Genomic DNA, 12,479 nt, shown 5'->3' with positions numbered 1-12,479 from the left:
AACTTTGAGCTCGCTATTCCGGTTCTCCGAACACACCTGTTGCTGACGATTAGTGCAGCTGGATGAAGTAATGTGAGATCACTGGGTGGCTTAAAAGGGGCTACGCATCGATAGTAGAAACATTGATCGGCAAACCTTTGATTGGTCGGCGAAAATGTCGAAGGAGCGCGCTCAGTATTTTTCGGCAGCAGAGCAAGAACTCTTGATTGAGGGATTTCAGGAGTTTCAGAGTTTAATTAAAACGCAAGGGAACACTGCAAAGGCTGCAAAAGCAAGGAGAGAGGGCTGGCAGAAAGTTGCTGACAAATTAAACTCGTAAGTAATTTATTACATTATATTATATTATATTATATTATATTATATTATATTATATTATATTATATTATATTATATCCTCTTTCACATTAGAGCCACAACAGGACCCACTAGAACATGGGAACAAGTAAAAGTGAAATATACGAATAATCTACAGAATGGTAATATTTATCACTTATATTGCTTTTAGTCTCTTGAAAAGAGACCCTGAAATAATCTGTTTGTTTGTTTATAACAGCAACCAAGAAAAGGGCAGAGCAAAAAAAGACAGGTGGTGGTCCTGCACCCCCTCGTCACACCCTGGCAGAGGAGCTGGCCCTAGGGTTGAATGCCACCAGACCCATTGTTGAGGGCATCCCTGGGGGCAGCTCTTCCTTAGACCAGCAGCCGGGGTGCAGTAGCAGCAGCACCTTCATAACTGGTAAATGAGCTCATAATTCTATTTGTACAATGTAAAATATTTGGTTGTTGCCTTAATTAAAATGCTTTTTGTACTTTCACATTTATTGACATTGTGGGGTTTTTTGTGTGTAGTTTTACATAACACTCCATCACTTTTACCTGTTCCCATGCAAGGGGTGACTGAAGCATGCACAGTAAGTTGGGAGATATCTATCTATCTATCTATCTATCTATCTATCTATCTATCTATCTATCTATCTATCTATATATATATATATATATATATATATATCTTTTTTTTTTTAAAATTATTTAGACCAATAGGCTGTACCACATCCCTTTGTAACACCATTTTGTTTCCATTGCACAGGACAGTGAAGCAACCCTGTCAGATGACTGTGGTTTGGAGGAAGTCCCTGTAAGTGCATGCATAATTTGGCCTGAATTTGTATCTACTTGTGTACTTCTATGTGTTTCTGACTGCAGTATGATTTGCAGGCAAAGAGGCCGGCAGAGAGGCCTGATACAGAGCTGGGCAGTCTTGTAATTAATTTTACTTCCTATATGACATGTATTGACCGTTAAATGTTGTCTCTACAATTGAAACAGGGTGACATTCGTTTGCTCTATAAGAGAAGTCTCCAGCAAAAAATGGAGTAAACTGAGCTAAAGAAACAAAAGCTTCTAGGTGAAATCGAACTTCAAGCTCTCATGAGGCAAAAAGTTCAACTAGAAATCGAGTTGCTTCAAAAGGAACTTCAGAGTAAGTAAAAATACACTTTCATACAGAGCACTATTGATGACCTTGCGTGATACAGTATATATGATTTTTTTCCTGGCAAATGATGACTGGCTTTTTTTTGATGAGACAGAAAAAGATGCTCAAATAAATTTCAATGAAAAATATGTTTTGTCATGTTTTTAATATTCGGAATTGTGTTGCACAATTCTGTCCCGTGCAGCTCTGCCACTAGGTTGGTCCAAGTGCACTGGCTGGAGGTCATCATCAGGCTGCACCTCCACCACAGGAGTCCTCTCCTTTCTGATGGTGGCAATGTTGTGCAGTACGGCACATGCAACAATAATGTCACATGCCCTGTCAGGTGCAACCCTCAGACTTTTCAGACACTGAAATCTTCCCTTTATTTGCCCAAAGGTCATTTCAATGCGTGCCCTTGTCCTGGCTAGAGCTGCATTGTAGCGGGTTTGTGGCCCAGGGTTGGGGTCAGGGAACGGTGTCATGAAGTACTGCCTGCATGCATAACCCCTGTCTCCAAGGAGAATCCCATCGTAGGCCCCTGTGTAATGGAGAAATGCTGTTATGTTAGGCCCAAAATAAGTATGAAATATCAAAATAAGTCTCTTTTTCTTACCACACTCAAATAATGTGCATAACCCTGACTCTCTGAAAATTCTTGAGTCATGCACTGATCCGGGCCATTTAGCTTCCACATTTGTGATATGGCACATAGAGTCACACACCATCTAAGAGATTTCATTATATGTGAACACACTCCTTTTCATTATATATTACCATCTAAAATATTAGTATTACTCACCTGCACATTTATACTGTGAACCCCCTTTCGATTGACAAAATCCCCTTCATTGGGGCCTTGATCGCAATGTGTGTGCAGTCTATGGTACCAATCACATTAGGGAAGCCTGCGGACAATCGAGCTATAGTTACAGACATAGGTCATGATTGCATCACATTCATTATCGAATTTAATGTACCTGCAATAGAAAAAAAGCCCTGTTTGACAACCTGTGGTCTTAAGTGGCTTGGAAAAACCACAAACACACCCAGGAAATGCTTGAGTGCCAGGTATACTTTGCGAATGGAACGGCAGACAGCACTTTTGCCAATGTTCTCTGCGTCTCCAACAGCGAACAGAAACGTGCCACTCGCAAAGAAACGCAAGGCAATGCACACAGTTTGTGCAGTTGTTAATGCCCGACTACGGTGAGTGGAACTCTTAACATAGGGATCCAACAAGTTGGTTAAGTAAATAATACCCTCACGGGAAAATCGATATCTCTCTATGAGCACACTGTCGCGCCGAGCTAAAGGATCCTGTCTATCCCGCAATATACGCTGAATTCTGAAAACTCTCCTTATCAATCTTGCACCTTCCGCAATGGGTTGCTCGCGTACAAACGGGCAGGACATGGCTGCGACAGACTTCCCAAATCCACCTTCGCTTTTATAGCCGTGGTCTCTCATCTTGATTACACGAAGTAATTTACTATTACTACTCTAAAATATGAATTACATCTGAAATAATCAAATACATGAAATAGAATGATTAATAGTACATTTCCCTTTTTTTAGGAAATGACCTGTATGTATCTGTATGAAATCAATAAAAGAATCAAATACTGCATTATCTTTAGTTACATTGATAATATTTATTTATGGAAAAACAGTGGAAAAATATCGCTGTTGCTTTCGTATAAATGAAGCGGACATACCTGAGTGGCCGCGATCTAATCCTGTTTACATAAAGTAAGCCTGCTCCCAAGCAGGTTTACGCTTACGAATCTGTTGCTATGACAGCAAGTCCCGGATGAGCTTCGGAGAACCGAACGATCCAAGATCACGCGAAATCGTCAATAATCAAATCCAGCTAACTTACTTAGCGAGGTACGGAGAACGGACCCCAGGGAGGAATTTATTAAAGCCCACGCGAGACTTTTACAGCTGACAGTTTTTACTGCGAGCTGTCAGAGTGGATAAAGCAGGAGTGAAATTAATAAAACCTTAGTTAAGTGTCCCAGAAAACCGTGAAGGTGAACCTGCATGCACACATGCTGCACCTAAGGGGAGTACAGCCTACTTTAATAGACAGATAGATGCTTTATTGATCCCACAAGGTTAAACTTTTGTGTTACAGCAGCATGATAAAGAATAAAATCGTACAGTGTACAATACACAACAAATAAACAACAAAGTAAGAGGTTTATACTATGAGACTGTTGTAAATAAATTCTTGCAGTGTGATAAAAAACAAACAAAAATGTAGTTAAAAACAATGAAGAAGAAGTGCAAATTGGATTAATAAATAATATGTATAACTAAAAAAAACAGCAGCATGAAGGTATAATACAAAAACATGCTTCAATCTGTAGGAAAGATTTCCTAAAGCGTTCTTTATGGCAGTGAGGTTGAATCAGTCTGAGGGAGAAGGAGCTCTGCTGCTTCAGCACTGTGGCGTGGAGTGGGTGGGAAAATCTGAACATTTCCACTGGTCACAATTTTTAGCCTGACTCATGTTTCATCCTTTATTCTGCACCCTCATATAGATGTCATCACATCAAAAGTGTTTGCAAGTGAGTTTAATCATTGCTTTGTATTGAAATCCTCCTTTACAGTGGGCTGAAAGAAGCTAGAATAGAGTATCTGTTAAAGAAAAGTCATAATGCTTGTAAAGTAAATTCCTTTATTGGATCAGCTGTATGGGATTAACTTAATGTTGCAGTTGGATATTATTTTAATTCCTTCTTATGCTGCCGTTTTGATTTATCAATAATAATACAGCAGAATACATGAGCAGGTTTTATTTTAAAACCCCAAATAAAAACTTTAAAATAAATTGATGAAGTTTAGTTTACAACATTTTAAAGTTTTACCCCCAGAAATACCAGTGTTTTTGACATGTGGATGCTAATGACCTAACACTGATTTCTGACAGTAACCCAAACCCAAACAGAGATGACTACACGATGAGGAGACCATGATGAAAGACCACAGAGTCAAACTTCTTTTTCTTTTTTGTTTATTGTGGCAAGAAAGTTGGAAAATACACACAAACATGCACCTTGTCCGACATTTAGTCAGTTAGGGTCTGGTTACACACACAGAGGACAAAATACATTATTTTCACCCAAAATACAGAGGATTACTCAAAGAAAGTACAAGTACATTAAAACTTTACTTCAGTGAAGTATTCGAGTAAATGTACTAAATTCATCCTTTCATCCAGTGCTGTTGGAGCTGGTGAAGCTCAGTGGTGATGTTGAGCTGGTGAAGCTCAGTGGGGGTTTTGCCTGATGCCCATTTGTTTTATACACACATGACTGCTGGGAATTCTAATAGCATGCACATCATCGTGTTATTGGATGATCCTGGACCAAGGCTTGGCCCTGGTTGATCTGGACTCAGGCAGGGTCATGCCTTGTCTCCGATTGTGTTTGTGCTAATCAAGTGTGTAGTCAAGGTGAGGAGGGTGACGTTCAACATGAACGTGGCGCTACGAGGGTCAGCACCTCCAAGTCTGAGTGATGGAGGTCCTGGGATCTTGCTGGTGAGGTTTAGTATAAATAACCAAAGTCTGCCAATTGAAGGTAAATATCAGAATCGCCTGTTGTTGATGAAAGTAAATACAGAAAAGCAGAATGAGCCCTCTTTAATTAACGGGGGTGATGATCAGAGGTGCAGAGTTCCAACCATCATTTTCCAGTCCAGGACTGAAGTATGGGTAGAGTTTCTCAGTGAAGGAGCAGCCAGTAAAGGAGTAGATCAGAGCTGCAGTATCAACGTCATAAAAGGAGACCAGGCCATCCTCATAATCCACAAACACCCCCACCTTCTTAGGAGCAGACTGCAGAGAGAGAGCGACATCAGGGCCAGCTTTGTATTTATTTCCATTACTCAGGCCTACAGTCCAGAAACCGTCTGCAGGTCTCGGTGTGATGTCTTGCCTCCTGTTGATCGACTCTCTGGCCACTCCCAAAGTCCACTCACCCTTTCCTTCAACCTGAACCTCAAAATAAAATCTGCCTGAAGAGAAACTCTGTTTTCCTAAAACAGCAGCAATGTAATAAAATCTCTCTGAGTTGTAGGGAAGAATTTTCTCCACATAGGTATCATGTACTTGTTTCTCATCATCAGACAGGACGAGGTAAGCATTTGCTGTGTCTGGATCGAGTGTCACGTCCACTGCGTAGCTCTGGACCCTCCTCAGCTTGGCCATGGCGAGCATCTTGGGTAGTTTCTCCTTCATCTCTGCAGTTTCCTCCAGCTGAAGCACAGAGAGCAGCTCCACCTCCACCTTCCTCTTCTTCAGCTCACGGATGTCCTGCTCCATCTTTCTGATGAAGCCTTCAGCCTGCAGCTCGGTTTGTCTCTGCTTCTCTCTGATGGTCTCCGTGAGCTTGGCCTCACCTTTCTCGACATACTCTTTCAGAGCAGCAAAGACCCGAGCACCATCTGTCATCTCTCTGTCTGCGTCCTCTTTACCGAGCTCCACTGAGCGTTTGAGCTCCTCAATCTTCAGTCGCATCTCCTCGATCATCTGCTGGATTTCAGCCTCCATCTTCACCCCTTTCTCTCCTTTACTCATTTCTTCCAAAGGATGATTGAATTTCATGCAGTCCAAAAGTAATGAAAGAAACACCACACAGAGAAGCAGCGCCAGTGGTTTTAAGCCTAACCCAAGGAGAACTTCTTCCCGTGTGGCTGGCCGTTGCTCTGCCCGTCTGAAGGTATCAACCATCTCAGAGATCAGAGTGTTGACCTGCAGCTCGGGCTTTGGGTAGAACATCTTCATGCAGAGGGGACACTGGAACGGGACGTCGGTGTCAACAGGTTCAGTGATGCAGTTTTTGCAGAAGTTGTGTCCACACGGCGTGCTGACCGGATCGGTGAACACATCCAGACAGATGGCGCACAGAAACTGATCTTCAGTCAGCAGACAGGCGGCAGCAGCCATGTTTGGACACTGAGAACAGAAAGGAAAGACACTGGTTATCCAGTGCAGAATAACACGTCCTGTGAGCTGAAGCAGAGCTCTTGTATTGTCCTGCTCTGAACTCTCTGTTGAGTTCTGCTGTAATTTCTTTTCTTCCGTCTCTGCTCTGTTTGTTCCCTGTCCTGTGCAACATTAGCAACTCAGCGCTGTTTCACTATTATAAGTTTAAGTCATGAATAAATTCCACGGTGGACTGTTTTACCTTAGTTTCTGCCAGGTGTTGTTCAGGTTTGCTATTCGTCCACCTTTGATGCATTTGTGGGTTCAATATTAACACATTTTAAAAATAGTCTTTTAACAACAGGACAAAATTGGTGTTTTTTTCTACTTTAGCATGTAAACAACATAAAGCATCAGACACGTGACTCAGAAACTGATTCTAAGGTTTCCATTTTTGTTTTTAGTACTTTCCACACATAAACCAAAACTGAAAACATCGCATTGTTTTAGATTCCTCAGAGAAGCCTTTGTTTTCGGGGGTATAAAGTTTTAAATATTTGATCGCGTTGTTTATCCGTGCGCTCATGGAGGGGGACAAAGTATTTCTGGAAGTTGGCCAAAGGGGAGGGAGCAAAACAAACAGGCTGAAATGAAACTTTTAAAACGCTCCTGTTTAAGATCACAAAGCAGTTTACTGATGCGTGAATCACGTGGCGCTTTGCACGCAGAGCCTCAGAACAGAAGCGCAAACACCTGGAACCTTTCACGAAACATCCCCTTCTCCCCTGAAACTTCCTAAACTGAATTTTCATGTTTGCGTTAAGAGTTTTCAGCTCGACTCACCAAAGCTGGGCGGAAACTCCCGAAGAAATACGATTAATATTTGTTTGCAGACACAAACAAAGCCGTCTTCGATCAGCCGCACAGATGCCGCGAACTGAAAGCGCATCAGTGTTTGAGTGGACACACTTCCTGTGTGAGCTGTTTAGCTCCACCCACACCTGGGAGGGTAAACGGCTTGAGGAAATGACGTGTACAGACCAGCGGGTGTGTCGGCTAAATAAAAAAACGAATAGCGGCAGATGGTCTTTACTCCTCTTGACCCGCAGCCCAGGAACAGCTCACAGAGGGCAGTGACTTTAACTCCACCTCACCTGTGGAGCCCTCGGATCTACCACCAGGTGTCCTCCTCTCCAGTGTTGTGCCAAAAAGCAGTTTTCAATGTTTCTGTTTATTTTTATGCCTCATACCTTTGCTAACATGGGCAAATACTGTAGTTATTATGATTTATTACGGTGTTATAAACAGAATAAAGAAATGACCTGTAGCTCGCAGGACTTATTATCTTATTGTACATTCACTGTAATCAATAGAGTTCCTTTTTGGACGCTTAAAATATCTTTATATTACTGTGATGTTATGTTTGTCCCAATTTCTGCTACCCTCTTGGGCAGATTTCTCCTAAAAAGAACATTTTTTAATGTCTATGACACTTCTTCCTGTATAAATAAAGGATATAAGAATTCACTTTGCCAAAAACAGATCGCCATGTCCATCTTTTGATAGGAATGTACTTTCTGGCCCCAAATAGCTTGATGTCATTCATGACAGATGTATCTGATAGATTATAGACCAACAAATCATTTATAACAGTTTAAATGCCACCAGTCACTTTCTGGATCTTCTCCTTCTCCCATAAAGCTGATCAATCAGATGCAAATACTGCTGTGTCTTGTATCTTCAGTCCTTGACTCGTCTATGTTTTCCTGGACAGTTGGTGACTTGTTTCACCTCCACCTGCACTCCCAGCCTCATGTACAGCAGATACCAGTGACACCAGCAGGTAAGAGAAGTGGCAGATCTGCCTTCAGCTCTCATGAAGGCGGCCTTAAAACAGATGGCTTGTATTGATTCAAAATCAACATTACTGCTTTAGACAGACTTCATTCATCTTAATAAACAGTGAGAACAACATAACCTGCTCACTAAACAGTTCAGTCACATTTCACGTGCATCTGTGGAGTTTCTCTTCCCTCTTTGTTTTCAGCCACTTGGTATCCCAGGTGGCCGAAAACTGTCTCAGTCACACATGGAGGGGATGTGACTGAGACCTTGCTGGCTAATGAGACCAGTGCAAACATCAAAAACAAATAAAATGATCATGATTATCATCCATCATCTATTACTTCATTCATTTGTTGTACTATTAATGGAAATGGGTGCGGGGGGCTTTATTAATAGGAAAAGCTGTAAAATATCAATTCTGTGCACTCCTTCACATTTTCCAAACCCATTCAGTGGTCCAGACTGGAGTCTTTGCTGGGCCGCTTCTGGCCCCTGTGCCTTATGTTTTACACCCCTGTTGTAGACTTTGCAGACTTGAGAGAGATTCCCCGGTTCTTTATACGCCACCACTGTAGGTCAATAACTTCTGTCTTCTCTCTCCTGTATTTTGTCCCAGTTGTTGGTCTCTCGTTACTCTTCTATTTCCCTGTGAATCCCACTCATGTCTACATCCCAAATTCATGTAATCTGGATAGATTTCCTCTCAGATAGCTGTCAGAAATCAGCACTAAATATCAGAACTGACAATAGACAAAATGAGTTTTTGTACAGTTATGGTTCCGCTTTCTCTACATCACTATCACAGTGAGTTTTTAAAAACTATTTTTTACTTTTGTTTTATTTCAGATTTTTATTTACAGTTCAGTTTAATTTCTGTTCAAATAAATCCTTGATAGTCGACACATCTAAGGAGCTTGAATAGAATTGGGACTGGACTTCTTTGCGTTGCGTGAAGACGTTTCACCTCTCATCCGAGAGGCTTCTTCAGTTCTAAGACCAGTTGGTGGAGAGTCCCTGGGGAGTGGTGTTTTTCTTTTCAAGCTCCTTAGATTACCATGACCTACACAGGATTCCTCTTCTTGGACACCCACACTATACGTGTACAGAGAGTCATCACTGAGTGATTCCACAGAAGTCAGAGGACAGTTCTACTCAAATTCAACATGCTCAATCTAACGATTATCAGACCACTTGACTGCAGTCAAAAGAAAAAACAAAACAAAAACAATGTTCAGTTCGCAGTTAAAGCGTACACTGAGGCATCCAGAATTCTCCTGAGAATCCTTCGATTTTAAGATTTCTTTAATCTCGCAGACACTGGTTAGCTCATACAGCGATGCACAGCAAACATTACAACAAAGACTCCAGTAAGGGAAGAGGTGGTGGGCTCTGTGCTGCTCACTACACAGTTCAGTCACAGTTCACGTGCATCTGTGGATTTTCTCTTCCCTCTTTGTTTTTGGTCACTCGGTATCCCGGGTGGTCAAAGACTGTCTCGGTCACAGCCCCTCCACATGTGACTGAAACCTGGCTGGCTAATGAGACCCGTGCATTCTCCAAGCTTTCACTCATAAATGTGGGATTATTATCTCTCCCCAGGTCAAGATGCAGAGGAGGTGTGGCCTGCTCATCCACCTAAATCTAATAGGGATTTAATACGGGAATTTTCTGATATTTAAACGGAATGTGTGCTTAAATATATAGTACATACTAATTCTTTGGGATTTCAATATGCACAGTTCTTGTACTTTAATGCCGATTGTAATTGATTTTTTACATCCTACTGGGTTTTTAAAGATTGAACAGGATCTACAGTCTGTGAGAAAACAATGCAGAAGAGCTGAATCATCCTCAGCACAATCAGGTCTGTCTTTAAACGTGCAACAGTGCATCCTCTCGTTAAGTAAATAAATATATTGTCCTGACACATCCATCAAAGTTTAGATGGATCTGCACCGATCTTTTGCAGCAGCTGCAGTATTGGTGAGTTTTTCAGTCTGTTCTGATTCCAGGACACAGCGTTTTCATGACCTTTTACATGTTACTGATACTAATGACTCTGTAACTATATTATTTCACTTCACTGCTGGATTTGATGAGGGACCACAGGATGTTCAATTCAATTCAATTCAATTCAATTTTATTTATATAGCGCCAAATCACAACAAAAGTCGCCTCAAGGCGCTTCATAGATACAGAGAAAAACCCAACAATCATATGACCCCCTATGAGCAAGCACTTTGGCGACAGTGGGAAGGAAAAACTCCCTTTTAACAGGAAGAAACCTCCGGCAGAACCAGGCTCAGGGAGGGGCGGCCATCTGCTGCGACCGGTTGGGGTGAGAGAAGGAAGACAGGATAAAAGACATGCTGTGGAAGAGAGACAGAGGTTAATAACAGATATGATTCAATGCAGAGAGGTCTATTAATACATAGTGAGTGAGAAAGGTGACTGGAAAGGAAAAACTCAATGCATCATGGGAATCCCCCGGCAGCCTACGTCTATTGCAGCATAACTAAGGGAGGATTCAGGGTCACCTGGTCCAGCCCTAACTATATGCTTTAGCAAAAAGGAAAGTTTTAAGCCTAATCTTGAAAGTAGAGATAGTTTCTGTCTCCCGAATCCAAACTGGAAGCTGGTTCCACGGAAGAGGGGCCTGAAAACTGAAGGCTCTGCCTCCCATTCTACTTTTAAATACTCTAGGAACAACAAGTAGGCCTGCAGAGCGAGAGCGAAGTGCTCTAATAGGGTGATATGGTACTACAAGGTCATTAAGATAAGATGGGGCCTGATTATTTAAGACCTCGTATGTGAGGAGCAGGATTTTGAATTCAATTCTGGATTTAACAGGAAGCCAATGAAGGGAAGCCAAAACAGGAGAAATATGCTCTCTCCTTCTAGTCCCTGTCAGGACTCTTGCTGCAGCATTTTGGATTAGCTGAAGGCTTTTCAGTGAGTTTTTTGGACATCCTAATAATAATGAATTACAGTCGTCCAGCCTGGAAGTAATAAATGCATGAACTAGTTTTTCAGCGTCACTCTGAGACAGGATATTTCTAATTTTAGAGATGTTGCGCAAATGGAAGAAAGCAGTCTTACATATTTGTTTAATATGTGCGTTGAAGGACATATCCTGGTCAAAAATGACTCCAAGGTTCCTCACAGCGTTACTGGAGGCCAAGGTAATGCCATCCAGAGTATGAATCTGGTTAGATACCATATTTCTAAGATTTTCAGGGCCGAGTACAATAACCTCAGTTTTATCTGAATTAAGAAGCAGAAAGTTAGCGGCCATCCAGGTCTTTATGTCTGTAAGACATTCCTGCAGTTTAACTAATTGGTGTGTGTTATCTGGCTTCATGGACAGATAGAGCTGGGTGTCATCTGCATAGCAGTGAAAATGTATGCTATGTCTTCTAATGATGCTGCCTAAGGGAAGCATGTATAATGTAAACAGAATTGGTCCTAGCACTGAACCCTGTGGAACTCCATAATTAACCTCAGTGTGTGAAGAGGACTCTCCATTTACATGAACAAACTGGAGTCTATTAGATAGATATGATACAAACCACTGCAGTGCAGTACCTGTAATACCTACAGCATGTTCTAATCGCTCTAATAGGATATTATGGTCGACAGTATCGAACGCTGCACTGAGGTCTAGCAGGACAAGCACAGAGATGAGTCCACTGTCAGAGGCCATAAGAAGATCATTTGTAACCTTCACTAAAGCTGTTTCTGTGCTGTGATGAGCTCTGAAACCTGACTGAAACTCTTCAAATAAACCATTCCTCTGCAGATGATCTGTTAGCTGTTTGACAACTACTCTTTCAAGGATTTTTGATATGAAAGGAAGGTTGGAGATTGGCCTATAATTAGCTAAGACTGCTGGGTCTAGAGATGGCTTTTTGAGTAAAGGTTTAACCACAGCCAGCTTGAAGGCCTGTGGTACATAGCCGACCATTAGAGATAGGTTGATCATATTTAAGATCGAAGAATTAATCAATGGCAGGACTTCTTTGAGCAGTTTTGTAGGAATGGGGTCTAAAAGACACGTTGATGGTTTGGAGGAAGTAATTATTGAAGTTAACTCAGAAAGATCAATTGGAGAAAAAGAGTCTAACTTAACATCAATGGTACTAAGAGTAGCTGTAGATAATATTACATCTGTGGGATGATTACTGGTAATTTTTTCTCTAATGATAAAAATTTTATTTGTGAAGA

General features: G+C 41.5%; 2 protein-coding genes across 3 annotated transcripts; one reads left to right on the top strand and one right to left on the bottom strand.

Annotated features, from left to right (window-relative positions):
* The first annotated feature begins 96 nt into the window (after positions 1-96).
* Positions 97-1,604, top strand: LOC146384811 (uncharacterized). 2 transcript variants are annotated; one of them, XM_084930182.1, is made up of 6 exons: positions 97-315; positions 409-476; positions 554-736; positions 850-911; positions 1,088-1,135; positions 1,327-1,599. In XM_084930182.1, exons 1-6 carry the CDS (start codon positions 155-157, stop codon positions 1,375-1,377), a joined length of 573 nt encoding a protein of 190 aa, XP_084786308.1. In that variant the 5' UTR covers positions 97-154; the 3' UTR covers positions 1,378-1,599. The 2 variants fall into 2 exon arrangements, with proteins under 2 accessions (XP_084786308.1, XP_084786307.1); XM_084930181.1 differs by having other exon boundaries at positions 1,088-1,604.
* A 2,885-nt stretch (positions 1,605-4,489) lies between these two features.
* Positions 4,490-7,392, bottom strand: LOC146384810 (E3 ubiquitin-protein ligase TRIM21-like). Its single transcript, XM_084930175.1, has 2 exons — positions 7,254-7,392; positions 4,490-6,440 (listed from the first exon to the last, which is right to left on the bottom strand). Exon 2 carries the CDS (start codon positions 6,429-6,431, stop codon positions 5,127-5,129), a length of 1,305 nt encoding a protein of 434 aa, XP_084786301.1. The 5' UTR covers positions 6,432-6,440; positions 7,254-7,392; the 3' UTR covers positions 4,490-5,126.
* Between the last annotated feature and the right edge of the window lie 5,087 nt (positions 7,393-12,479).

The sequence above is a fragment of the Perissodus microlepis genome, chromosome 6, assembly GCF_051167445.1.
Source record: "Perissodus microlepis isolate ML-2025 ecotype Zambia chromosome 6, ASM5116744v1, whole genome shotgun sequence".
Taxonomy (NCBI): domain Eukaryota; kingdom Metazoa; phylum Chordata; class Actinopteri; order Cichliformes; family Cichlidae; genus Perissodus; species Perissodus microlepis.
This window is presented reverse-complemented; position numbering and strand designations above follow the sequence as displayed.